At 38.4% G+C, this 27,971-nt stretch overlaps 3 protein-coding genes and 1 long non-coding RNA gene across 6 annotated transcripts; 2 read left to right on the top strand and 2 right to left on the bottom strand.

Moving 5' to 3' along the window:
- Positions 1 to 1,505: 1,505 nt before the first annotated feature.
- Positions 1,506 to 3,788, bottom strand: LOC129412008 (cytochrome P450 2J2-like). The gene is made up of 5 exons (XM_055164500.1): positions 3,642 to 3,788; positions 3,132 to 3,273; positions 2,527 to 2,714; positions 2,106 to 2,247; positions 1,506 to 2,036 (listed from the first exon to the last, which is right to left on the bottom strand). Exons 1-5 carry the CDS (start codon positions 3,726 to 3,728, stop codon positions 1,861 to 1,863), a joined length of 735 nt encoding a protein of 244 aa, XP_055020475.1. The 5' UTR covers positions 3,729 to 3,788; the 3' UTR covers positions 1,506 to 1,860.
- Positions 3,737 to 23,956, top strand: LOC129412009 (uncharacterized). The gene is made up of 3 exons (XR_008633534.1): positions 3,737 to 3,826; positions 23,646 to 23,736; positions 23,815 to 23,956. It is a non-coding gene; the product is annotated as an uncharacterized LOC129412009 (long non-coding RNA).
- On the top strand, positions 4,833 to 9,962 carry LOC129412006 (cytochrome P450 2J4-like). The gene is made up of 9 exons (XM_055164486.1): positions 4,833 to 5,113; positions 5,814 to 5,976; positions 6,051 to 6,200; positions 7,094 to 7,254; positions 7,754 to 7,930; positions 8,193 to 8,331; positions 8,762 to 8,949; positions 9,210 to 9,351; positions 9,492 to 9,962. The coding sequence occupies exons 1-9, from the start codon at positions 4,913 to 4,915 to the stop codon at positions 9,665 to 9,667; spliced, it is 1,497 nt and encodes a 498-aa protein (XP_055020461.1). The 5' UTR covers positions 4,833 to 4,912; the 3' UTR covers positions 9,668 to 9,962.
- LOC110154743 (cytochrome P450 2J4-like) lies at positions 20,220 to 26,435 on the bottom strand. Of its 3 annotated transcripts, none has more exons than XM_055164492.1 (9): positions 26,240 to 26,435; positions 23,811 to 23,973; positions 23,585 to 23,734; positions 23,017 to 23,177; positions 22,360 to 22,536; positions 21,850 to 21,991; positions 21,243 to 21,430; positions 20,820 to 20,961; positions 20,220 to 20,750 (listed from the first exon to the last, which is right to left on the bottom strand). In XM_055164492.1, exons 1-9 carry the CDS (start codon positions 26,420 to 26,422, stop codon positions 20,575 to 20,577), a joined length of 1,482 nt encoding a protein of 493 aa, XP_055020467.1. In that variant the 5' UTR covers positions 26,423 to 26,435; the 3' UTR covers positions 20,220 to 20,574. The 3 variants fall into 3 exon arrangements, with proteins under 3 accessions (XP_055020467.1, XP_055020466.1, XP_055020468.1); XM_055164491.1 differs by lacking the exon at positions 26,240 to 26,435 and adding an exon at positions 24,307 to 24,502; XM_055164493.1 differs by lacking the exon at positions 26,240 to 26,435 and adding an exon at positions 24,307 to 24,502 and having other exon boundaries at positions 21,850 to 21,988.
- Positions 26,436 to 27,971: the final 1,536 nt, after the last annotated feature.

The following is a 27,971-nucleotide window of genomic DNA, read 5'->3' as shown; positions in this document are numbered from 1 at the left end:
GTGAGGTTTTTTTGTTGTTTTTGTTTTTTATAAATAAGCTGAAACACCCGGGTGCCCTTCTGTGTGCCACACTAAATACACCCGGGTGTAAATAGCAACAGTGGCTATTTGTCCTATGTGTGAATAACAATGTTAGCTATTTACACCCAGGGTGCAAATAGCATCTGCCATCTTTTTAACTCAGGGTTTTTAACACAGTTTTAATCTCAGTCTGTCCTTTTTATCTTAAAGTGGTCTGCTACTGTTTTGTTTAGTTTTTTGTATTGCTTTGTTTTGTTGTTGTACAGTTTTGTTTTGTTTAGGGTTTTGTTTTATGTCAGTATCTTAGCTCTATATATTGCGCCTTTTTAATAAATGTGTGTTTTTAGCATTGCCGTCCCTGGGCTTTTAGCTTTTAGTTATTTAAGTTCCCAGGAAGTGCTTGAGAGGGGTTTCGCCTGTACCTTTTTGTTTGCACTTTGGATTTTAAGTTATTTTAGATGTGATTGCATGGTAGCACTTTCTGTTTTGTTCTGGGTGGGGCTACCCCCTTTCAAGTCGTCCTTGTTTGGTTTATTTGTAACATTTATTTTTTTGTTTGTTGCAGATTCCGCCCAGGGGCTGCAAGGTTTTATTTTTATTTTAATACCGTTTATGAAATTTGTCTTTTTATTATTTTAACAATCTGCCTGTCTCCCTTTTTATAGAATAAGTAATTTTACCTGTTCCATTTGCCCTTTTTTTTAGTGTTGAATAAATTTAAATTATACATTTTTAAGTCACATCTGTGAAGTTCTTATGTCTTCATCAGTCTGAACATAAAGATCAATTTATGCTCGTGACTCTAAATATTTTTGGACCTTGAACCTAATTTACTAATATTGCATTATCCATTATAGTTCTGTATTGGTCTAGGTATTTATAATCCTATTTTTTATGTGGTTTATATCTGGTTTGAATATTGTTTATTTCAGAATTATTCTTTCCACTAGTTTGTATGCTGACTGATTTTTTGACAACACATAAATTTTCATTATAAGTGAAAAATGTACCCAGGCCTCCTCTTGGTATTTATCTTGAGAAAGGGGGGTAATAATGCAATTCTAAAAAAAAAAGAAAAAGAACGATCTTCATATTTGTCTCATGTTAAAACTATCACATGAATACATTGATGCTTGTCATTTATGGTCGTATGGAGCAGCTTCAAAAAGCAAGGAGACAGATCCTTTCAAGCTGTCTAAACTCTGGAACTAATTGCCTCCTCACTTACGCTCTGTACATAGTGTAGATACTTTTAAAAGGCAGCTGAAAACGTTCCTCTTTGAGCAAGTGTCCCCCCGTGTTTCCTTATGTTTAGGGCTGTTAAGACGGATGTTATTATAAATGTATCTGAGGTTTTTTTTTTTTACCTTTGGCATGTGAAGCACTTTGTGACCTATGTCTATAAAAGTGCTGTATAAATAAACTTTATTTGTATCTTATCAGAAAAGCAAGGTAAGAGGCAAAGGTTTGTTAAATGGCACCAAGCAAATGTTTATTGTCAGATAAGTCAGTTTCACAGTGAACTTAGTGCAGTGTTATTGCCAGTTTGGTCAAGTGTAACTGCAGCATTAGGTCAAGTTAAAAATCTGGTTCAAATGTCATGTGAATTTTCAACCTAAAACCATTCTCTCAAAAAATGTCACTTAATATTACATAAATTACACTAAAATGCATGAAATATTTCTACATATTTTTGCTCCTTTATTTATAGTACAATGATTTCTGCCTTTGATTGCTCTGTGAATTCAAGTTTACTTAAATGTAGATACATGTACATGCTGGTGTTATATTACTGTAGGTGTTGATAATGGTAATACGTTTTCCATATTTTTTCCAGGTCTAGCGTGGCACTGCCATCACCCGAAACTGTTCAGGGGCATTTGTGAACCCCTGGACCCCGACCAGACTGGGCATCTCTCCAGGGAGTGTGGTCAGAGTGAAGCGCTGCATTATTGCCGAAAAGAACAGGAACAACTGCATCTTAGCTAAGTGCTCCCCCAAACATGCACGCTTACCTGCAGAGAGATCATACTCTTTTACAAACAATAATTAAGATGCACAGTCGTAACATGTGAGAAATGTACCTGCAGAAAATGGAAGAAATGCATCTCTTCTTTGGAAACGTCCCTCTGCATCCAGAAAGTGCCCAGGGTTAAACACATCAGGCGTCTCCCATTCGTTCTTGTCAAAAAGCACGGATGCAAGATTTGAGGTTGTGACTGTTCCCTGAAAGAGTGCATTAAGTGTTTTACAAACAAAGTATTCATTGTTTATTCTATAAAACCCTTACTTACACATTATCTTTGTGTTGTCAGGTTTTACTATTTAATTTCATTTTCAGGCCTATTGCTAAAGCCAACTTTGAATTTGAATGATATGGTCTGAATGTACTACAGGCCCTTAATGTAAATGGTGCTGATGATGAACCAACAAAAAAGCAATCTAACTCTACCTTGAAACCTAAACTCCAAAACAATTTAGAAACATAATACAGTCACAAATTACCTTGGGTATAAAATATCCACCCAATGTGGTGTCTTTACTGGCCATTTTAGGGAATCCCAGAGGCACAATATTTCCAAATCTCTGCACCTCATGGATCACTGCGTCTGTGTAGGGCATCTCAGGGCGGTCTGTGAGGGTGGGCTGTCGAGACTGTCCGATCACAGCGTCTATCTCTGCCTGCACTTTGGCTGAGAGACAAAGCATAAACTGCAAAGTCTGGTTTAAATATCAATACACAAGTAACCGCTACAAAACCATTCAGCTTCCTATTTACCCATTTTTATTCAAACGAAGCTGTAATATTTAGTTTTAAATTGTTTATTGATATTTTTTTCTTAAGGATATGGAAATAGTTGGCTACTATGGCAGGGTCCCTGTGCACATACCCTTCTACTGAGAGAATGGTTTAAATAGTTTGACTAGTTTCTGATCATATTATAATTATAAATATGGTGTAAGCGTCACTTCTTGTTTAGGCACAGAAGCTGATGTCAAACCACCTTTGCATTTTATCTGTGCTGTTTACAGTGCAGTGACAGATCTCTGAAGTAAAACCTCCAAACCCCACAGTGGTCTTATCATTGCACCCTCTGTGAAGAACTAACCCTGTATCTCTGGGTAGTTCATCATGAGGACCATGGCCCAGCGCAGAGTCGTAGTAGTTGACTCAGTCCCGGCCTCCATCAGGTCTAAAGTGCACACCAGCAGAGTGTCTACATTAAAGCCAGCAAGGGGGTCCTCCTTCTTCTAATCAAATGAAACATGAATGAATATTGATGCTAAACCATTCTTACATCATGTCACTGTTGATCTGTTCATAACAAAGCATTAAATAAAGTAGAAATAAGAATCAACAGGCTACAGTCATGGCATTAATATTTTAAAAATTTAAAAGAACGATGATATCAAAGGTTTAAAGAGTAGTCATCTGAACAAGTCACCTACTTATGACACCATTAAATGTTAAACATGATGCTTTATTTCAACCACATTCATTATTTGGTCAGAACCAACCAAACCAGAACATTTTCAATTTAATAATAGTGATTTTACTGCCCCTAGCAATAACATCATGAATTTAGACTTGTAGTTTTCAAGCAATTGTCTTGTCTCACCTTCTCCACCTCTCCCAGGTAAACGTCGATAAAGTCACGAGGATCATCTGGGTTTACTTCCTCCTGGTGTTTCTTTATTTCTGCCATCAGAAAGTCTAGGATCTGAAAATAGTTCTTGTGGACTTTCTGATGTGGTACTTCATCAGACCAGGGAACACATCATACAACTGAAGAAAGATACAAAGGTGAGTGTTCAAAAATTAATCAAGACTAACAGCTATTAGACAAATGATAGTGTTAACCATTTGGGACCATTAAAGGCAAAGAGAAAACCAGATGAGAGTGTGGGGGCTGTGTCTGCATGCCTGGATGGGGGTTAGATGAGGACATTCCTTCAACTAAATATAACATTTTGCACAAATAAATTACAGTTTATAAAATATAGGAACTACGCAGATACGCCAAATTAGAAAATCAGCTTTATTGTTTAAAAGAATAACTGATTCATTATAGAAATGTAACAAACTCATGTTCATAAGAGTATATTAATATTTTTGCTCTTATGTGTGTAATTATATTGTCCTTTCACATTTCATTTATACATTTTAAGAGACATTTTAGCACATTTCTCAATCTTGTGTCTCATCTCGTCTCTAGATAGCAGTTACACATGTTTTAAGCCAGTAAAAAAAAAAAACCCCAAAAAAACCAAAACAAAAACAGCTGTGATAGCCCCACTGGATTTGCTTGGACTCAGGACTTACTTGAGCAATAGGAGAGCCAGCCAAACTAAGTAGAAATACATTATAAATCATTATGGTTTTCAGTGATGCAGGTGAAATACATATTCAGTACACAGTTGGGCAGATACATTAAAACATTTCCTTAAGCAATTTTTTGAATAACGTGAAGTTGTATCATACCGAAAATAGTTATTATACACTGTTTAGTATTTTTCTACGTTAGCTTTTGTTAGATGTTAGAATTTGCGCAATATATCTTCTGTCAAAAATGCAACCAAGAGGCAGTAGACTGATAGAAGGGAAACACCAAAATATCTGATATATCTGGAAACAAAAGTTATTACACTATGCTGTTCAACATGTTATCTTGTGACACCCACTTTGGACAATTTACCACTGTTATTAAAAGCTTGATTGTGCAGTGTCATTTTGAGCATTGCATTGCGCTTTATGGGACCATTCTTTCTGGGTCTGAGTTACATAGGGGGCGTGTCTTAGACAGCTGTTATAAATCCATTTCACGGTTGTGTAATCTGTGTTTGGTCTGTTTGGGAAGTGGCGGCCACGGAGCTCAAACGACACTCAGAGATGGAGGCATTGTACCAGGTGCTCGGGCTGGAGTGGTTAGATTATAGGAGCATTTTGATATTTCTATTCCTTTTTGCCCTTTTTGCCGATATTGTCAAATACTGGCGGCCTGAAAACTATCCTCCTGGACCGTGGCCGATTCCTTTTATTGGCGACATACCCCGCATTAAACCTTCAACAATTCACCTGGATTTCGCACAGGTACGTAGTCGCATACGACGATAGGTTGTGACGTAATAACAACGTGTTTCTTGCACCACTTCGTTTTTTCAGTTTCTTGACTAACAAGATTTTATTCATAATTTTGTAGGCCAAATCTAAACTCTAATTTCATTAACTTCAAATAAAAACTCAAATGTTTACTTTTAGCCCACAGTTAGGCTTGCCTGGCCAGCTTGTCCTACAGTCTCGTAAAGTTTTAAAGGTTTACTACTTCATTTTCCCATTGAGGCTCGTATGTTTTGCTACACCTTGAAAGGATCTATTCTGCTTTATTGTTTTCATGTATGTAGAATTTAATGGTACAGCCTTCTGTAGAGCATTTCAGGCAAAGAAGTCTCCGTGGAGAATAGCAGGTTACAAAAAGTTGCATTCTGCAGCTTATGAGGTTCAACATTTATGCATTTATCTTTTTTATTACATTGTACTTAGCCATGAAATCAATAAGAAAATTTGGTTCTTGCCTCATCACAGTAAACAAAAGACTGACTATATAAACTAAACAAATCTACTAATCTATATAAACTAAATTAATATTCAAAAGTCATACAGACTTTTAAAATTAATTTAAACACAGTTTATATAGACATTTAGTTTAATCTAGTCAGGTTGATAGTAATAAAAAATAAATTAAAATGTCAATGTAATCAATGTTAAATTGCAATGCCCTCTGTTTGCTCAGTTTGCAAAGAAGTATGGGAACATCTTCAGCCTTCGTTTGTTTGGGGGGAACATGGTTGTCATAAACGGATACAAACTTGTGAAAGAGGCTCTGGCGGTCAGAGGAGAGGACTATATCGACCGGCCCACCTTACCTATTTTCGAAGACCTGATTGGGAATTCAGGTGTGTTTTAAGGTTAAGGTTTACATATTGTATTACTTTACCATCTTTTAGAATGTTTTTGTGTATTCATGCAGGTCTTGTGGCATCCAATGGCTACTTATGGAAGCAGCAGAGACGGTTTGCTCTTCACACTCTCAGAAACTTCGGTCTGGGCAAAAAGTCACTGGAACCTGCCATTCAACAGGAGTGCCAGTATCTGGCAGAGGCTTTAGAGCAACAGAAAGGTACAACTGTTTATATTTTAATTTCACTAGGAAAATGCTAAAGATTTGAGGAAAATAATAAATAAATCAAACTGTTCAAAACAGGGGTGTCAAACTCATTTTCACCAAGGGCTACATTTAGATCATGTTTGTCATCAAAGGGCCGGTTGTAAAGTTAAGACTGCAACTGTAACTGTAATATCAGTATGTTACAAATGTGTAAAAGTCTGTATCTGATTATTCATTTCATTTTCATATTACTAGTGTTATTGTCTTAATGAGGACTAGTAGCTTTAAGTAGAGCTTTACATTAGTACGAGTATTATGTTTTATCTGTATTGTGCAGCACTTGGGAAAGTGTTTTGTTTATGAAACTCCTTCAGTAACATTCATGAAATAGCCATCCTTCTGCGTACATTTTTCTTTTCTTGGACATTTTTGGGGAAATTTGATGAGTTTTCTTGACCTCTCTGGTGGCGAGATAGTTACTTCACGGGAAACAACTGCGGTGCATTATGGGAGATGTAGTAGCGGCACAGAGTCACAACATAATAATAAATTATACCTTTTAACCCCTTTTGGGCCACATAAAATGGCTTGGCGGGCCGGATGTGGCCCACGGGCCTTGACCTTGCCACATGTGGTATAAATCATTGTGTTATTTGATACATCACTTGGAGACGTGCACAATTATGCATAAACTTTTATACTCTATAAAGGGGCACTAACTTTTTCTGATGGAGGGGTTAGCCAAAGTATGACAATAGTCTGTAATAATCTGTGTTATAGCAATAATCAAAGACTCAGTCAAACTCTTAGAGCTTCAAGGATCTTTCTGAATCTCACCCAATTCCAAGGTAAACTTAAAATGGTCGTTGCTTTGTTTAATGTTTATTTGTCTTTGTTTGTTACAGGTGAACCTTTTAACCCTCGCATATTTTTAAACAAGGCTGTGTCAAATATCATCTGCTGTTTGGTGTTTGGGGAACGTTTGGAGTACAACAACAAGGAGCATCAGAAGATTTTGATTGATTTCAAAGAGCTTGTGGAAGTACAAGGCAGTGTGTGGGTCCAGGTCAGTTTTCAATTGCATCCATTTTTTTCACTTTCCAGGTTAAAGAGAGGGATATTAACTCCATAACATCATAGATCACTATGTTACCTTTTATTGTTATGAAAATTTTATACTTGCCCAAAACAATGTATTAATATGTTTTAAAAGTGTCATATAGATTTTTTACACTCTGAGTCTCCCCCTCCTTTGGTTCCTTCAGTAAGTCACTCTCCCTTCTTAGAAATCAGAATGTATCCCACTAATGAAACTACTGCACATCGCAACAGGTTTGTCAAGTTGCTGTGTACAGTTTTGTATCATGTTTTTGTGTATTTATGACGAATTGTCATGTAGGAGTGTGGGTGCATAATACTCCCTTTTAAACAAAGAAATAAAGTTACGTTGTTTTCCGTAAATATGTTTATTAGATATTTGAATGGTGTGTTAAGTGTAAAATGTTTTACCAAACAACATTACAACAATAATAATTACACAATCACACTTGTACTTCTCCTGATAGATCTACAATGTCGCCCCCTGGCTGATGAAGAGGCTCCCTGGACCTCACCAAAGAATTTTCACTCTGATTCAAAACATAATCGACTACGTTCAAGTTAAGATTGACAAACACAGAGAAACCCACGACCCATCCAACCCACGAGACTATATCGACTGCTTCCTCTCAGAAATAGCTGAGGTAGGTGAGCTGTCAGCTCCACCCACATGTGAAGAGGGTTCGGAAGGTGAAGTGTCTAAGATGTGGTTTTGTTAATCATTAGTCCAGATTTAGGGCATTTTTCATTAGATGACTAAATTTGGATCATTGTTAACAAAATTTCAATGCTTGACACATCAAAATTATGTAATCTTTAAAGAACTTTGGTCTACTATTTACATTTCTTGTAATGCCCTTGCCTATACTGAAGTAATAGTATATGCTGTGTGCATTTCATTCGTAGAAAGAAGACAAAGAGGCTGGGTTTGATCTGAAGAATTTATGTATTTCTGCCCTGGATTTGTTTTCTGCTGGCACAGAGACCACCACAACAACACTGACCTGGGCATTGCTGTTTGTGACTTACCACCCCCACATCCAAAGTGGGTTTGATATCTTAAACTTGTTACTCAGAGCTGCATATTATTAGATCAAATATAGAAACTCAGTCACAATTGTGTTTTGTTAACTCCGACTGCACTTTTATATTCTCCCACACTGCCTTTCTATCATTGAATTTGTCATTTCTTAAAGAGGGAGTATTACACTTCTTAATTGCTAACACATAACATATTTAGATCACCATGTTAGCTTTTATACTTTAATTACAAGAAGCAACTTATTAACAAGTTTCATGTTTGTCGACTCTCTCTTTACTCTCCATGCTCTCTTTCTAAAACCTCTTCAACATGTTTTTGATGAGGGAATAACATGGTAGAAAGCTCCAAAAATATTTAGCATAATAAGCCATCTTTAAAAAAAAAAAGAAAAAAAAGTGAAACCAAAATAATGATTAGTTTCTCTCTGTTTCAGAGAAGGTCCAGGCTGAGATTGATGCTGTGGTGGGCTCGTCTCGCCTGCCCTCGCTGCAGGACAGAGACGATCTGCACTACACCAATGCAGTGATCCATGAGGTGCAGAGGATGGGGAACATAATTCCTCTCAATGTGGTGCACATGACCACCAAAGACACCACTCTGGAGAATTACACCATACCCAAGGTGCGCTCTGCAATACTTCAATGCCTCATGCTGTTTGAAGAAATATTTATACATACTTGAGAGGCTTAGCATTTTAGACGCAGCTTTCTGGTTTGATTTACAGCATCCTGACAGTTTCATATTGTTTAGTTTTTACTGATTTAATATTTATCTAACCAGTTTCTTATTTTAATGTGCAATTTAACTCCCCCCCCCCACAATAATCATTTATCCAAATCTACACACAATTGTGTTTATTTTCTATAACTCTTTCTTCTCAGGGTGTGATGGTTGTTGGTTGCCTAGACTCTGTGCTGAATGACTCAACGATGTGGGAAACACCCGACACCTTCAACCCTGGACACTTCCTGGATGAAAATGGGAAATTTAGGAAGAGAGAGGCTTTCCTCCCCTTTTCTATCGGTTAGTTTTAAAATTATTTGTGAATGACATATTTAAAATGTCACACCTGCCTCTCTAACAAGCTACATTTTCCTCATCCTTATTTTTTGAGACTCCTGGAAAATGTCATGTTTACTAGCCACTACACTGTCTGTTGTCAGGTAAGCGTGTGTGTCTGGGTGAACAGTTGGCTCGGATGGAGTTGTTCCTGTTCTTCTCAGGGCTCCTGCAGCGCTTCACCTTCTCTGCACCTAAGGGAGAGCCTCTCACTATGGAGGCGGACATGAGCTTTATGCGCATTCCAAAGCCCTACCGCCTGTGTGCCAAACTGAGATAATCTGTTTCAAAATCACCACCATGTACAGGCATTTTACTCAGTCAAACTACTAGATTAAATCAAGACATTAAATTAATTTAAGAAAACCATGAGTAACTCTGAAGTAGGCCAATCCGAAACTATCACAGGACAAATTTAGGTTAAAGCAATACCACAATTTTAAATGTGCACATTGGTGGTAGAATGTCTTTGGATGGGAATGTAACTCCAACAGCAGAACATGTGATACTCTGACAGACCTCAGAATAGGACCTTATTCTATGTTGTTGTAAACAATAAAATAAATATAATCATATATATACTAGTGCTGTCATGCGATTAAATTTTTTTTTGAGATTAATTAATTATGATCTGTAATTAATTAATTAATCTAATTAATCTCATTTTAATCTCACCTAAAAATTGCTGAGAAAAGCCTTCAATTTGAGGTATTTTCATTTAAATTCATTATTACATTATTGTGGCAGATCAAAAGACTAATATAGATTTAAAAAAGTGACTTTATAAAGTAATTTATTGTTTAACAAATCTCTCCAATTTGGCTGTTGAGCCCAAGTCTCCATGAATAAGAAACTGTTGTAAAGTAAAGACGAGGAAATCTGAACATAATAACTTTTGTGTACTTAAAGACAATAAAAAGTCCAGTCTTTCCTTAACCATATTAAAAATATTATTGATAGAGAAATATATATGAGATCACTGGTTTTAGTCCTGGTTTAGACCTGGTTTAGACCTACTTTAGTCCTAGTTTAGTCCTGGAATGGATTAATCCTGGTTTTAGTCCTGGTGTTAGTTCTGGTTTAGTCCTGGTTTAGACCTGGTTTAGTCCTGGTGTTAGTCCTGGTTTAGTCCTGGTTTAGACCTGGTTTAGACCTGGTTTTAGTTCTGGTTTTAGTTCTGGTTTAGTCCTGGACTGGGTTAGTCCCGGTTTTAGTCTTGGTGTTAGTTCTGGTTTAGAGACGCACAGGAGGAAGCGCGGTTTACGCCGCGTAACGCGAGAAAACACGATCCACACGCGGCTCACGGGAGGACAGCGATGTCCGCGCAGTGTCTACGGAAGGAAACGTGGTCCGCGCGTTCTCAGGTTAATGACGATGATGGTGTGTGTTTGTGTGTATTTGTGTTTGTGTTTATTTGTGTATGTTTGTGTGCGTGTCCCCTCATGTGGCAGGTCACTATAGGACAGTAGTGCAGACATCATGAGCCTATGCAGGTTGTTTTCAGGCGATATTATATTTGTTATTTTCTTTTATATTTCACGTCGGGACAATAATTTCCAAGACACGAATGTGTTTTTACCTGTGCACTGCTGCCTCTGTTCTACTGGCTCTACGACTTCGTCCATTGTGCAACTGATGCCGCCAACGTTAACATGACGTTTACACCGCTCTTACTGCGCGTGTTTTGTGTGGCTTTCCGGCAATGAGTGGAATTACCGAAATAAAAAAATGTATAAATGTGTTTTGTGTGTGTGTGTGTTGTTGTCCCAACAACACATAAAAACAGGTTTTATAATAAAGAAACTCACATACAGAAACACTAAAGTTAGAGATTAAAAATGAGATTAACGCGATTAAAAAACATAACGCGCTAAATATGACTGTAATTAATTAATCGCAATTAACGCGATAATTTGACACCCCTAAGCCACACGTAACATGTAAAATATGACCAAACCTGATAAACTGTGTATTGGGGGGGGGGATCAAAGATCAAACGGGAGAGCTTTAGGGAATGAATCCTGTTAAAATAGCCGAGTCCTTAAAGAATGTGAGTGACAATGTAAAAGCTCAGGTGGTACGGAATGGTGCTCTTTTGGTTTTTGCACGGGGGCTGAGCAGTTAGGTAAAGCGCAAAAATAAATAAAATATGTGGGAAAAAAGTGGAAGTCACGGTTGCAGAGCAAGGGGAGGTGGTGAAGGGGGTGATTTATGGGGTATGTGCTGACATGTCCGAGAGGGAGATAAAGGAAAATGTGGTCGGTGGAGAAGTGGCGGAGGTGAAATATTTTAAAGCATGTGATGGTGGAAAAGTTAACACACCAGTACTGCTCACATTTAAAGGCAGTGTTGGGGAGTAATGGATTACATGTACCGGAGTTATGTAATCAGAGTACAAATTATGAGTAAATGTATTCAGTTACAGTTACTGTTTCAGTGAGGGGTAACTGGATTACAGTTACTTTGTTGAAATAAATGGATTACATGGTGGTATTTTACTGTTTTCACATTTTGGGCTAAACCAGGACTAAAACCAGGTCTAAACCAGGACTAAACCAGGTCTAAACCAGGACTAAACTAGAACTAAAACCAGGTCTAAACCAGGACTTATTAAAGAGTACTATCACTCAGGTTTAAGGACTGTATAGGTGTTAGCTCGGATTGTGATATTCGCCCTGGAGTGCCGGTCAGGACACAGGAGACAGGATGCAGATGGTGTATTTAGGAGGTTTAATGAAGCTCAGGCAACATGTTGTATGTGTGGTCTATAAAGAAAAAGAATAAACAAATTAACTTACTGTACTAGATTACAGTAATAAAGCAAAAGGTGTACAGGTAAGTATATAACAAACACAAATAGTAAACATGGATGGACTAAATAAAAGCACACAATAAAGTCATAATATAACTATAAGGAACATACACGGCACGACACACGAAAATAGCATTAGCGGCTAAGCTAATGTAAGCTCCCTTATAAACATAACTACACAGGTATTGTAGGAATATGAACACATCCCGACATGCGTAAAACAATAACAAAGGACTTATAAAACGTCCACATAGCTCCGAATACCATAAACTTACTTTTTGTCAACAACGCACAACTTTAGCTCACGATACGTGTCTGCAAGCCCGAGCCTCGTGAACCAATTAAGACAGCGGTGCCGTGCGCTCTGAACTAAAGCATGCATTAACTCACAGCACCTCTAGAGGGCGCTCCTGACAAAGCTACTACCTTTCTAACAGGACTAAAACAGGACTAAAAGGATTTAAGAGGACTGAACCATGCCGTGCGGACCGTGTTTCCTCCTCTTCTATCAATATTTTTAATTTGGTTCAGTAAAGTCTGGGCTTTTTATTGTCTTTTAGCAGACAAAACATCTTATGTGAACATATCCTTAGTCTTTGCTTCTCTACAGCAAATCAAGTAATCCAAAGTATTCAGATTACATTACTCACTTTAAGTAATTTCATGGATTACGTTACAAACTACATTTTGGGGTATGTAATCTGTAATCTGTAGGAGAATACATTTGAAAAGTAACCTTCCCAACACTGTTTAAAGGGAATAATCTCCCATCACGGGTGTTTATTGGGTGTTTGTCGTACCAGGTTAGGGTCTACGTAATGCCCCCATTAAGGTGCTTCAAGTGTCAGAGATTTGGTCACACGGCTGGAACGTGCAGAGGCTCTAAAAGATGTGCCAAATGTGGGGAGATCGTGATATCTCCGAGTGCAGTGCTTCAGCCTCAAAGTGCTGTAATTGTGGTGAAGCTCATCTGGTATCTTCTAGGGAGTGCAGATTTTTTGTGAAAGCCAAGAATGTACAGTCAGTAAAAGAGCAGTACAAATTTAGATATGCTGAAGCCCTGAGAAGAGTGGAGGGAGTCGCTTTCCCTGTTGCTGTGGGTGTCACAGCAGGGAGCTCTCCTGTGCAGCCTCGACTGCCTCCAGCTGTAGCTAGAGATCATAATACTCTGGTGATTCAGAGGGAATCATTATTGGCTTTTATTGTGGATGTTATCTATGGGGCTCACGAAAAGAAGTCCAGATCGGATATTATTCAATTTGTAGCAGAAGCCACCAATAGATTCTTGGGGCCTAGAAAGTCCTCTCCACAGAGCATGTTCCAGTATAGGCGAGTTTCATTGTTGACAAAAGCGCACGTTGCATGCTGGAAATTATTTTGGTTGGCGGCAAGAAACACTAATTCAGCATGACGGACAGAGCGAGAAAGCACGTGAAGGGTATTGATCCCGGTTATTTATCCACTCTAACGGCAGAGGACCGAAAACGATTTGACCAGAAATTGGTCATAAGCATCGATGGACGCCAAATCACCCTTTTCAATGCCTACAAAAGGTGGACCAAACCAAATTTCTGGTCAGAATCGCGAACTACCTGGACAAATATTCACTTCGGCGATATCCACAATTACTTGGTGGAAACTCCTGGGCCATTCACAGCAGAAAAGATGAAAACCTCCAAGAGTCTCGATGCGTTGTTGAACTTGTTGGAGTCCACGGTTTGTTAGGATCTTCTACGTTTGCTCTGCGAATGTTTAAAAGCCATTTAATTCACCGTTAACGGTTCTTTTCACTCAGAATATGAAAAAGACATTTTCCTTCTTCCGTGCTTCTATTTGTGCATCCGATAATGCAGCAGGAATTTACCATTATCGGGGATAAATACACGAGGTTACGCACTGTGTTTGACTGCTATCATGTTTCTTGCCTCCGACCAAAATATTTCCCAGCATGCAACGCGGGCTTTTATTAACAATGACGTCAGCTGAAACTCGCCTATATGAGGACAGTTGAAGTGAGTCAGTCTGACTCTACAGTCAGTCTGATCCAAAACCAGACCCCATTTGTGTTCAAGAAATGTATTGATATTGATTTATTGATTTTATTACCTCCGCCAAGGAGGTTATGTTTTTGCCGGCGTTTGTCTGTTAGCAACATAACTCAAAAAGTTATGGACCGATTTTGATGAAATTTTCAGGATTTGTTGGAAATGTGAAAAGGAAGAACTGATTTCATTTTGGGGGTGATCCGGAAGAAATCCTGGATTCTGGATCACTTTGAAATTTTAGTTAACATTGTGGTAAATGGGGCCAAAATTTTTGTTTCTCAATATCTTGGTTAATTATTGACCAAACCTCATGAAATTTGACTCAGGGATGGACAATGGGATCCTCTTTCATATTCCAAGGCTGATCCGGATCTGATCCACAAGACTGATTTTATCGCAATTTATATAAAAAATGGGGGTAGTCCTTGGCGGAGGTCTGCGCTCTCTGAGTGCTTTTCTAGTTGTTACAGGTTTTGAGTGTCACCGGAAAGACGTGACACTAAAGAAGTGGTGGAGGATGTGCAACTTTTATAAGAACAGGTATTCAGTATAAGACCATAAAGTGGGACGGTTCACTTGAGTGTGTGATTACTCAGGTTTGGTGTCATGAGGGCAAGTTTAATTTAGTTAACTGTTATAATCCATGTAAGTCATTAGTTTTAACAGAACTTGAAGATATTTTTAGTAAAGTAGGAATGCCAATGATTTGGGTAGATGATTTTAATGTTCACAATCCACTGTTGGGGGGTTTAGAAAAGGACTTTAATGGCACTGTAATTGAAGAATTTTTAGATATTGCAAATCTGGTTGTTTTAAATACCAGTGCACCAACTCGGGTAGACCCAATATCTTGGAAAGAGTCTCACCTTGACTTAACACTTGCATCCCCATGTTTGGCACGGGTAGGTGAGTGGAGGGTAGAACCAGACTCACTGGGTAGTGACCACTTCCCAGTGCTCAGTTATTTTGGGAGGTCACTGTGTAGCTGCCGTCAGTGGCAGCTGTCATACATTTAAGTTAATGTTTTATAATAAATTATATTCATATTGAGATATATAGTAGAATATTTTAAAAAGCAATATATAGCGTAAATAAGTAATTTTTTCTGTAAATTCATGTTAATTAATTTCATTTTATCTTAGTTAATTTTCTCCACTTCCAATTGCATATTGTTTTGAGGGGACGTTTTTACGGCTGCACAACCTTAATTGAAAGACACAAAAGGTTTCAAAGTACAAGACTTTATTCCCTTTGAGTGGATGTGGCCAATTAGGTACATTTGTGTTATTTTATTGTGTAATTACTTCTGTTTTGTATCTGAGGGTTAATTTTAAGTTTCTTTTTATCTTTCTATAGTTCTGACAGCATGTGTCGACATTAAGGTTGATTTACATGTAAAGACATGTGAAAGACTGGAGTCGAATAAATGCTTGTTAAAACCAAAAGAATGACTTTGAGCCTGGTTTAAACTCGAGGGAAGTAACACACTGGTTGAAGATGGAGAAAGAAGCGCTAGGTTACATTTTTCCTTAGCTGACTGGGGTAAGTTCAGAGAGTGTGCATTGGTAGGGTTAGAACAGGGGTGGGCAAACTACGGCCCGGGGGCCGTATACGGCCCTTTAAACCTTTTAATCCGGCCCGCCGAACTGGAAGAAATTACAAAAATAAACCTTGTTGATGTTTTATTTGTCATGCATTTCCATCGTTTCCCAGTAGATGGCGCACTACATATACGTTGAGGTGCGGTGTATTATATTGGCCGCAATGCTTTATGTGAAAGTGTTCTTACAGGAGTTATTCGGACCATGAGTGAAGTAGTTTGTGTTCAAGTTATAAGACTGCACTGCTTCCATTTTAAGGTGGTAAAAATGAAACTTTGAAAACTTGAAGATTCTGAGATGTAAATGTCAATATGTGCAACTTCATAGTGTCCAGTTTTACAACGTTGAGCTCATGATGTTTATTTCCCTGTCGTGTGCAGTGGAACAGATTTATTCACTTTTATGTGTCTGAATCGTTCACAGAAATGTCGAAGCGTCTGAAGTTCTACATAAACGTGATGATGTAATGAAGTCGAGCTCTTAACACGTTATGTCTTATTTTCTGTCCGGCCCTTCAGCCAAACTTTAGGACCCTATATGGCCCGCGAGCCAAAAAGTTTGCCCACCCCTGGGTTAGAAGATGTTAATAGTAATAGTTCAATAGATGAGTACTGTGAGACTCTAACGGCACTTATTATGAGGGCTGCTTCTGACTCTATCCCTCTTAGGAAAACTCCACAGGAACGTAGTATTGTCCCCTGGTGGAATAAGGAGTGTGAGCTGTAAAGAAAAGAAGCTCTGCATAGAGATATGCATGGACCTTTCCTACTCTCAATAATGTTATTGAATATAAGAAGTGCAGAGCAGTAGCAAGGAAAGTTATTAAGGCTGAAAGGAGGAAAAGTAGGAGGAACTTTTGTGGCACCTTAGGACCAGATACTCCGTCACTTCAGTTCTGGGGAAGGATTCGCCGAATGGCTGCAAAAAGGGTCAGCACTACAATTCCAGCATTGTCCAATGTTCAAAAGGAGGCTGTTAATAGTAAAGAAAAAGCTGACGTGTGTAAATGTTTTTAAGGATATCCATAATTTCAAGTACTTGGGGGAGGAAATTTTAAGGCTAAGACATAATACTCTAAGTAAAAAGAGTTCAAAGTTGACTGGAGGCGTGGCTATTAATGGCTCATAAAACTTGTTCTTTCTTTAAAAGAGTTGGAAGAGGCAATACAGGCTGGAGCGAACACAACACCAGGACAAGATGGAATAAGTTATAAGTTGTTGCAGCACTTGGATGAGGATGATTTATATGAAATTGTGACCTTGTTTAATGCAGCTTTGCGCATAAAAAAGAAACCTAACTCCACAAGGCTAATCTGTATAAAATACCCGCTGAAAAAACAGTTCGCTCTGTGCCCTGATGTGGAGCTTCTGTCGGGCAGTGGTGAGTCTATTCTGGAGATGGTTCATGTAAAATTTTACAGAGATCATACATGTGCAGATTGTACGTGTGCAGGTTTAGCGCATCTCTATTCAACAGTCATTTCACTCATGTACAGTCATTTTATTTACGTCGGCTCCCGTGTTACTTTCGTCTCCAGGCAAATTCTCCCTTACGCGTTGTCCTCTTCATCACGCAGCAGTCCAGCCTTTCCAAACCCGTTGGTTATCGTGGATTTTTTTTCACATGGCTCCACGCTGTCACACTGCATGATAGTGTCAGTACCGGTTTACCCAATACGCACAGTACGCACATTGAGTAGGGCCCCGCAAACCAATCGAGGTCCCTTACCTTGGCGTTACCCATAGACCGTATGCGTCTCCTCACGCTCCCATAAGCCGAGTTTCCTCCCGTACGCCGCGTGTTTTCTCATACAGCGCATGGACCATGCCTCTTCCCGTGCGCCTCTAAACCAGAACTAAAACCAGGACTTAAAGCAGGACTAAACCAGAACTAAACCAGAACTGAGACCAGGACTAAACCGGAACTAAACCAGAAGTAAAACCAGGACTAAACCAGGACGAAAACCAGGATTAAAACTAGGACTAAAACCAGGACTAAATCAGAACTAAACCAGAACTAAAACCAGTTCTAAACCAGGACTAAAACCAAGTCTAAACCAGGACTAAAACAGGATTTAACCGGGATTAATGTATAATGGGAATAATGATGTGCAGACTGCAAATAATTGATCGATGATTCCGCATCATTTTGAGTAAAAAAAAACCATCAAATATTACTGATTTTCTCTGGGCTTGTGGGTTTATGTTTGCACTGTCAGTGAGTTTTTTTTGTTTTGGTTTTTGTTTTTTTTTGTTTTTTTTAAATAAATAAGATGGGTGTAAATAGCATTTTTGTCAAGGAACACCCGGGTGCCCTTCTGTGTGCCACGCTAAATACACCCGGGTGTAAATAGCAACAATGGCTATTTGCCCTATGTGTGAATAACAATGTTAGCTATTTACACCCAGGGTGCAAATAGCATCTGGCATCTTTTTAACTCAGGGTTTTTAACATGGTTTTAATCTCAGTCTGTCCTTTTTATCTTAAAGTGGTCTGCTACTGTTTTGTTTAGTTTTTTTGTATTGCTTTGTTTTATTGTTGTACAGTTTTGTTTTGTTTAGGGTTTTGTTTTATGTCAGTATCTTAGCTCTATATATTGCGCCTTTTTAATAAATGTGTGTTTTTAGCATTGCCGTCCCTGGGCTTTTAGCTTTTCGTTATTTAAGTTCCCAGGAAGTGCTTGAGAGGGGTTTCGCCTGTACCTTTTCGTTTGCACTTTGGATTTTAAGTTATTTTAGATGTGATTGCATGGTAGCACTTTCTGTTTTGTTCTGGGTGGGGCTACCCCCTTTCAAGTCGTCCTTGTTTATTTATTTGTAAAATTAATTTTTTTGTTTGTTGCAGATTTGGTTCTTCCGCCCAGGGGCTGCAAGGTTTTATTTTAATTTATTACCGTTTATGAAATTTGTCTTTTTATAAATTTTAACAATATGCCTGTCTCCCTTTTTATAGAATAAGTAATTTTACCTGTTCCTTTTGCCCTTTTTTGTGTTGAATAAATTTAAATTATACATTTTTAAGTCACATCTGTCTTCATTTTACATACTTATCTGTGTTGTATTTATCTATTCATTTGGTTGTGATTCAAGGGTATCTAAGGTCACAATAACATGTATTTGAGTTTAAGAATGTACTGAAATGATAATAAATACATAATAATTAGTAAAGTAAAATAATATGTTGCTAATATAGTGTTGTATGCAGCTATATTGAGTGTCCATTTACTGTGATCATGTAGTTATGCCTACTTATTTAGATTTTTTTTTTTTAAAGCTTTCTTTTATGTAGTACATTATGGTTCAAGTCCAATACAATACATTTGAGGTGTAGTCTGAGACTAAGCCACGGTTAAAATTACATAATGATGACAAAGCACTCAAAAGCAGGTGAAAGGAGGTAAAGTTCACGTTGGGTGGATCACACAGATTTCCACTGTGAGTTCCCAGGGTTAATTCAAGTTCAGGCAGAATGTAGGTTTGCATTTGGCCCAAACAAGCCCAGGCAAAGCTTCACTCATAAGGAGTAATAAAGGTGATTTATTTATTTTTTATTTTTTTATTGTACAAATGAAAGTTAAACCAATAGCTTATCAGCATGGTTTAGAACCACTAATGACTACTAGTTTTTCCAAGCTATCTGTAAAACTATATCTTATGTCTTCATCAGTCTAAACATAAAGATCAATTTATGCTCGTGACTCTAAATATTTTTGGACCTTGAACCTAATTTACTAATATTGCATTATCCATTATAGTTCTGTATTGGTCTAGGTATTTATAATCATATTTTTTATGTGGTTTATATCTGGTTTGAATATTGTTTATTTCAGAATTATTCTTTCCACTAGTTTGTATGCTGATTTTTTGACAACACATACATTTTCATTATAAGTGAAAAATGTACCCAGGCCTCCTCTTGGTATTTATCTTGAGAAAGGGGGGTAATAATGCAATTCTAAAAAAGAAAGAAAAAGAACGATCTTCATATTTGTCTCATGTTAAAACTATCACATGAATACATTGGTGCTTGTCATTTATGGTCGTATGGAGCAGCTTCAAAAAGCAAGGAGACAGATCCTTTCAAGCTGTCTAAACTCTGGAACTAATTGCCTCCTCACTTACGCTCTGTACATAGTGTAGATACTTTTAAAAGGCAGCTGAAAACGTTCCTCTTTGAGCAAGTGTCCCCCCGTGTTTCCTTATGTTTAGGGCTGTTATGACTGATGTTATTATAAATGTATCTGAGGTTTTTTTTTACCTTTGGCATGTGAAGCACTTTGTGACCTATGTCTATAAAAGTGCTGTATAAATAAACTTTATTTGTATCTTATCAGAAAAGCAAGGTAAGAGGCAAAGGTTTGTTAAATGGCACCAAGCAAATGTTTATTGTCAGATAAGTCAGTTTCACAGTGAACTTAGTGCAGTGTTATTGCCAGTTTGGTCAAGTGTAACTGCAGCATTAGGTCAAGTTAAAAATCTGGTTCAAATGTCATGTGAATTTTCAACCTAAAACCATTCTCTCAAAAAATGTCACTTAATATTACATAAATTACACTAAAATGCATGAAATATTTCTACATATTTTTGCTCCTTTATTTATAGTACAATGATTTCTGCCTTTGATTGCTCTGTGAATTCAAGTTTACTTAAATGTAGATACATGTACATGCTGGTGTTATATTACTGTAGGTGTTGATAATGGTAATACGTTTTCCATATTTTTTCCAGGTCTAGCGTGGCACTGCCATCACCCGAAACTGTTCAGGGGCATTTGTGAACCCCTGGACCCCGACCAGACTGGGCATCTCTCCAGGGAGTGTGGTCAGAGTGAAGCGCTGCATTATTGCCGAAAAGAACAGGAACAACTGCATCTTAGCTAAGTGCTCCCCCAAACATGCACGCTTACCTGCAGAGAGATCATACTCTTTTACAAACAATAATTAAGATGCACAGTCGTAACATGTGAGAAATGTACCTGCAGAAAATGGAAGAAATGCATCTCTTCTTTGGAAACGTCCCTCTGCATCCAGAAAGTGCCCAGGGTTAAACACATCAGGCGTCTCCCATTCGTTCTTGTCAAAAAGCACGGATGCAAGATTTGAGGTTGTGACTGTTCCCTGAAAGAGTGCATTAAGTGTTTTACAAACAAAGTATTCATTGTTTATTCTATAAAACCCTTACTTACACATTATCTTTGTGTTTTCAGGTTTTTACTATTTAATTTCATTTTCAGGCCTATTGCTAAAAGCCAACTTTGAATTTGAATGATATGGTCTGAATGTACTACAGGCCCTTAATGTAAATGGTGCTGATGATGAACCAACAAAAAAGCAATCTAACTCTACCTTGAAACCTAAACTCCAAAACAATTTAGAAACATAATACAGTCACAAATTACCTTGGGTATAAAATATCCACCCAATGTGGTGTCTTTACTGGCCATTTTAGGGAATCCCAGAGGCACAATATTTCCAAATCTCTGCACCTCGTGGATCACTGCGTCTGTGTAGGGCATCTCAGGGCGGTCTGTGAGGGTGGGCTGTCGAGACTGTCCGATCACAGCGTCTATCTCTGCCTGCACTTTGGCTGAGAGACAAAGCATAAACTGCAAAGTCTGGTTTAAATATCAATACACAAGTAACCGCTACAAAACCATTCAGCTTCCTATTTACCCATTTTTATTCAAACGAAGCTGTAATATTTAGTTTTAAATTGTTTATTGATATTTTTTTCTTAAGGATAGGGAAATAGTTGGCTACTATGGCAGGGTCCCTGTGCACATACCCTTCTACTGAGAGAGAATGGTTTAACTAGTTTGACTAGTTTCTGATCATATTATAATTATAAATATGGTGTAAGCGTCACTTTTTGTTTAGGCACAGAAGCTGATGTCAAACCACCTTTGCATTTTATCTGTGCTGTTTACAGTGCAGTGACAGATCTCTGAAGTAAAACCTCCAAACCCCACAGTGGTCTTATCATTGCACCCTCTGTGAAGAACTAACCCTGTATCTCTGGGTAGTTCATCATGAGGACCATGGCCCAGCGCAGAGTTGTAGTAGTTGACTCAGTCCCGGCCTCCATCAGGTCTAAAGTGCACACCAGCAGAGTGTCTACATTAAAGCCAGCAAGGGGGTCCTCCTTCTTCTAATCAAATGAAACATGAATGAATATTGATGCTCAACCATTCTTACATCATGTCACTGTTGATCTGTTCATAACAAAGCATTAAATAAAGTAGAAATAAGAATCAACAGGCTACAGTCATGGCATTAATATTTAAAAAATTTAAAAGAACGATGACATCAAAGGTTTAAAGAGTAGTCATCTGAACAAGTCACCTACTTATGACACCATTAAATGTTAAACATGATGCTTTATTTTAACCACATTCATTATTTGGTCAGAACCAACCAAACCAGAACATTTTCAATTTAATAATAGTGATTTTACTGCCCCTAGCAATAACATCATGAATTTAGACTTGTAGTTTTCAAGCAATTGTCTTGTCTCACCTTCTCCACCTCTCCCAGGTAAACGTCGATATAGTCACGAGGATCATCTGGGTTTACTTCCTCCTGGTGTTTCTTTATTTCTGCCATCAGAAAGTCTAGGATCTGAAAATAGTTCTTGTGGACTTTCTGATGTGGCCCGGGCAAGTACTTCATCAGACCAGGGAACACATCATACAACTGAAGAAAGATACAAAGGTGAGTGTTCAAAAATTAATCAAGACTAACAGCTATTAGACAAATGATAGTGTTAACCATTTGGGACCATTAAAGGCAAAGAGAAAACCAGATGAGAGTGTGGGGGCTGTGTCTGCATGCCTGGATGGGGGTTAGATGAGGACATTCCTTCAACTAAATATAACATTTTGCACAAATAAATTACAGTTTATAAAATATAGGAACTACGCAGATACGCCAAATTTGAAAATCAGCTTTATTGTTTAAAAGAATAACTGATTTATTATAGAAATTTAACAAACTCATGTTCATAAGAGTATATTAATATTTTTGCTCTTATGTGTGTAATTATATTGTCCTTTCACATTTCATTTATACATTTTAAGAGACATTTTAGCACATTTCTCAATCTTGTGTCTCATCTCATCTCTAGATAGCAGTTAGACATGTTTTAAGCCCTTTAAAAAAAAAAAAAAAACTTACTTGAGCAATAGAAGAGCCAGCCAAACTAACAGCCTCAGAGTCCAGCTGAAGAATCCTACGAAAGCTCTCGTCTGTGTACTCAAAGCGGCGTCCAAACACCACTGAACTGATGATGTTGCCAACAGCGTTAGATATAGTGGCCTGGGGATTGAAAGGTCTCCCTGGAAACAAATAATCATCTTAATGTGAGATAGTTTAAGTAGAAATACATTATAAATCATTATGGTTTTCAGTGATGCAGGTGAAATACATATTCAGTCACAGTTGGGCAGATACATTAAAACATTTCCTTGAGCAATTTTTTGAATAAAGTGAAGTTGTATCATACCAAAAATAGTTATTATACACTTTTTAGTATTTTTCTACGTTAGCTTTTGTTAGATGTTAGAATTTGCGCAATATATCTTCTGTCAAAAATGCAACCAAGAGGCAGTAGACTGATAGAAGGGAAACACCAAAATATCTGATATATCTGGAAACAAAAGTTATTACACTGCTTAAATTTTCAACAGTAAATTTTAAATGCACCTATAATCTTAAATAGTACCTATTTTTATCATCCAATTACCTTGCTCCTCTTTGAAGCTCTCACATAGGAAATGACATTCTTGTTCAATGTATTTTTCCAGAGTCCTCTGTCCTTCTCCAAAATAACGTAGATGTATGTTGGCGAATTTCCTTTGCTTCTTCCATAAGTAACCATTACTTAAAGCTATGCCTGTAAGAGTTTATGATCAAATATAACAGTACCACTATTATTGTTATTATCTGGGTTGATTGTACTATTTTCTCACCGAGGCCTTTGAAAATGACATGAAATAGAGGAATTTCTGGTCGCTCCGTGAAGCTGTCCAGCTGGTTGACAAGAGACTCTTTGACCATCTTGTATCCAGAAATAAACACAATTTTCTCAGGACCTCTCCGCAAACTGAAGATAGGGCCATACTCCTCTGCAAGCTGAAGAGAAGAATGTAAGAATGTAAGTAAAGTAAGTCATTTTTGTTATACATTTATGTGTGAAGTTTGTGGCTTGTGAGTGATGAGTGGAGGTTGCAGAGGGCATTGGTATATAGATTGGCATGCAGTCATCTTTCCATCAAACAGTCCAAGATTGTTGTGTTTCAGGAAGTGTAATTTTAAGTGAAGTCTACTACAGTAGTTGCATATAGCTTTTTTCATATGTTTGCTAGTTCAGCATTCAAACCTCTCAGTTCTGAAGGTTACAATGATGTTATAACTGATTTGTTTATTCTAATGTTTAACAAATTCAACTAAACAATATATTCTGACCTTGTTTATTGATTTGAAGTCCAATCCAGTGAAGACGTTTCCAAAAAAAGGCACACCTGGTGGTCCTGGTGGAAAGTTCTGCGGTCTCCCATTTTTTACCAAATCTACCAAAATTAAAACAGAAAATATTAAAATGCACCAACCCCAGACATTCAAACACTCAAAAAGAGTTTGGAAAATCATGTTGTCTCCGCTCCTCTGCTTCTGCAAAAGTAAATGAGCAGAGGCTGGGACAATAACAGGAACTGTTACATAAGGCTGTAAATGTTGATAACCCTTTGGGACCTCTGGTTGAGAGAGAAAATAAGGGGAGAGGAGGGGGGTGGAGGGTGTATTGGGGTTAGATAAGGACTAGGGATGGGCATTCGATGAAATTTTCTTAATCGATCGTCGGAAGAATTAACGATCAATTATCGATTAATCATTAACGTGTTTATATTAAAATGATCATCATTATTATTATTACTATCTGCACTACTAACCTGCATACATAAATTCAACTTTACGACATATAAACAGTAACGACTCTAGAGCCACATCAATCCGTTTGAGATTATAATGTGTTTAACGCAGTTTTGCGCAACTCTCACAAAAACGAAACTTAAAACCGCATCGCCAATTTGCATAAACTCAGTGAAGATAAAACTACAGCTCTTGTGTCGCTGATGCGGTCAACTTCTGTTGGATTAAAAGACATGACTCAGTGGAATACAGGTTAGTGTGACCATATTTGCGTTTTTCAAAACCAGGACACCGTACGGGGGGAGGGAGGTGGGGACTCGTCATTGACATTGCTCGACTCTCACCTGGCAAAACTTTTTCCCACTGGACACCGAAACATATGTGCTGCTTTGTTAACCTGTGCACATGGCCTCACACTTGTCCCGAACACAACGGAAAGCGTGGAATTTCTTGTACAAATCATCGTTAAATACGCATTTGCGTTGCAGACTGACCGACTGTTTGTGTTTGCTCGCTCCTTCTGAGTGCAAAGAGCTACACGTACGGACCCCTGTTTGGTCACGCTACGCACAGCAACCTACATTCGGTTTGTTGATTAAAATGAACGTAATCGATGAAATTCTTAATGATCAATTTTCGATTAATCGATTAATCGATTAATCATGCCTGTAGGAGCCATTCGTGGGTTTTCTATTGGTTTCCTCACGTGACTAATGTGCACTACACTGCGGTGTCTGGGGGTGGCACGGTGGGTGTGGTGTGGCCTATATATGCGCGCGCTCACCTGTTGAGTGTAAGGCTTGGATCATGGTGGCGGGGTGAGCACGGGGAGCAACTTTCTGTTGACCGTATTTTAACAGGAAAGATTTGCATATAGAAGGTATCGGTGCATGGCTACGGACGGCAGCAGCTTTAAAGTAAGTGCTCTAACGCGTATGCCTACTATATGACAAACAAGTACCGTGTATATGCATTTGTTCCGAGTTACGCGTCCACAGTGTTTTACCCCGTGCTTAGCCCGCCGCGGCGTGTGGGATAAGCATTGGGCTACATACGCCGCAATATTTTTGTCAACAGAAAGCTGTTGAAGCGTTGATTTCATCGTATTGTCGTGCAAGTATCTGGATGTTTTGGATCGCTTTCGGAGTTGTGAACGATAGACGTGAANAAGAGAAGAATTTTTGTTATACATTTATGTGTGAAGTTTGTGGCTTGTGAGTGATGAGTGGAGGTTGCAGAGGGCATTGGTATAGATTGGCATGCAGTCATCTTTCCATCAAACAGTCCAAGATTGTTGTGTTTCAGGAAGTGTAATTTTAAGTGAAGTCTACTACAGTAGTTGCATATAGCTTTTTTCATATGTTTTGCTAGTTCAGCATTCAAACCTCTCAGTTCTGAAGGTTACAATGATGTTATAACTGATTTGTTTATTCTAATGTTTAACAAATTCAACTAAACAATATATTCTGACCTTGTTTATTGATTTGAAGTCCAATCCGGTGAAGACGTTTCCAAAAAAAGGCACACCTGGTGGTCCTGGTGGAAAGTTCTGCGGTCTCCCATTTTTTACCAAATCTACCAAAATTAAAACAGAAAATATTAAAATGCACCAACCCCAGACATTCAAACACTCAAAAAGAGTTTGGAAAATCATGTTGTCTCTGCTCCTCTGCTTCTGCAAAAGTAAATGAGCAGAGGCTGGGACAATAACAGGAACTGTTACATAAGGCTGTAAATGTTGATAACCCTTTGGGACCTCTGGTTGAGAGAGAAAATAAGGGGAGAGGAGGGGGGTGGAGGGTGTATTGGGGTTAGATAAGGACTAGGGATGGGCATTCGATGAAATTTTCTTAATCGATCGTCGGAAGAATTAACGATCAATTATCGATTAATCATTAACGTGTTTATATTAAAATGATCATCATTATTATTACTATCTGCACTACTAACCTGCATACATAAATTCAACTTTACGACATATAAACAGTAACGACTCTAGAGCCACATCAATCCGTTTGACATTATAATGTGTTTAACGCAGTTTTGCGCAACTCTCACAAAAAACGAAACTTAAAACCGCATCGCCAATTTGCATAAACTCAGCGAAGATAAAACTACAGCTCTTGTGTCGCTGATGCGGTCAACTTCTGTTGGATTAAAAGACATGACTCAGTGGAATACAGGTTAGTGTGACCATATTTGCGTTTTTCAAAACCAGGACACCGTACGGGGGGAGGGAGGTGGGGACTCGTCATTGACATTGCGCGACTCTCACCTGGCAAAACTTTTTCCCACTGGACACCGAAACATATGTGCTGCTTTGTTCACTGTGCACATGGCCTCACACTTGTCCCGAACACAACGGAAAGCGTGGAATTTCTTGTACAAATCATCGTTAAATACGCATTTGCGTTGCAGACTGACCGACTGTTTGTGTTTGCTCGCTCCTTCTGAGTGCAAAGAGCTACACGTACGGACCCCTGTTTGGTCACGCTACGCACAGCAACCTACATTCGGTTTGTTGATTAAAATGAACGTAATCGATGAAATTCTTAATGATCAATTATCGATTAATCGATTAATCATGCCTGTAGGAGCCATTCGTGGGTTTTCTATTGGTTTCCTCACGTGACTAATGTGCACTACACTGCAGTGTCTGGGGGTGGCACGGTGGGTGTGGTGTGGCCTATATATGAGCGCGCTCACCTGTTGAGTGTAAGGCTTGGATCATGGTGGCGGGGTGAGCACGGGGAGCAACTTTCTGTTGACCGTATTTTAACAGGAAAGATTTGCATATAGAAGGTATCGGTGCATGGCTACGGACGGCAGCAGCTTTAAAGTAAGTGCTCTAACGCGTATGCCTACTATATGACAAACAAGTACCGTGTATATGCATTTGTTCCGAGTTACGCGTCCACAGTGTTTTACCCCGTGGCTTAGCCCGCCGCGGCGTGTGGGATAAGCATTGGGCTACATACGCCGCAATATTTTGTCAACAGAAAGCTGTTGAAGCGTTGATTTCATCGTATTGTCGTGCAAGTATCTGGATGTTTTGGATCGCTTTCGGAGTTGTGAACGATAGACGTGAACGCGCATGGATTTCTCGTGAGCCCATTCATTCACAAATTTGCTGCGCTACATGACGTCACAGCCACTTTGATTAAAGGTACTGCATGTTGTTGTAAATATTTTGGATTGATTGT

Source organism: Boleophthalmus pectinirostris, unplaced genomic scaffold, assembly GCF_026225935.1.
Source record: "Boleophthalmus pectinirostris isolate CB_2022bp ecotype Guang Dong unplaced genomic scaffold, ASM2622593v1 HiC_scaffold_7, whole genome shotgun sequence".
NCBI lineage: Eukaryota > Metazoa > Chordata > Actinopteri > Gobiiformes > Gobiidae > Boleophthalmus > Boleophthalmus pectinirostris.
This window is presented reverse-complemented; position numbering and strand designations above follow the sequence as displayed.

Coding starts and splice junctions, on each gene's coding strand:
- LOC129412008 (XM_055164500.1), bottom strand. CDS start 3,728: ATGGCAGAAATAAAGAAACACCAGGAGGAAGTAAACCCAGATGATCCT. Junction 2,715..3,131: donor GAACTACCCAGAGATACAGG/GTTAGTTCTTCA, acceptor TTTGTCTCTCAG/CCAAAGTGCAGGCAGAGATA. Junction 2,248..2,526: donor GTGGATATTTTATACCCAAG/GTAATTTGTGAC, acceptor GCACTCTTTCAG/GGAACAGTCACAACCTCAAA.
- LOC129412006 (XM_055164486.1), top strand. CDS start 4,913: ATGGAGGCATTGTACCAGGTGCTCGGGCTGGAGTGGTTAGATTATAGG. Junction 7,255..7,753: donor AAGGCAGTGTGTGGGTCCAG/GTCAGTTTTCAA, acceptor TTCTCCTGATAG/ATCTACAATGTCGCCCCCTG. Junction 8,332..8,761: donor TTACCACCCCCACATCCAAA/GTGGGTTTGATA, acceptor TCTCTGTTTCAG/AGAAGGTCCAGGCTGAGATT.
- LOC110154743 (XM_055164492.1), bottom strand. CDS start 26,422: ATGATTTTCCAAACTCTTTTTGAGTGTTTGAATGTCTGGGGTTGGTGC. Junction 21,431..21,849: donor GAACTACCCAGAGATACAGG/GTTAGTTCTTCA, acceptor TTTGTCTCTCAG/CCAAAGTGCAGGCAGAGATA. Junction 20,962..21,242: donor GTGGATATTTTATACCCAAG/GTAATTTGTGAC, acceptor GCACTCTTTCAG/GGAACAGTCACAACCTCAAA.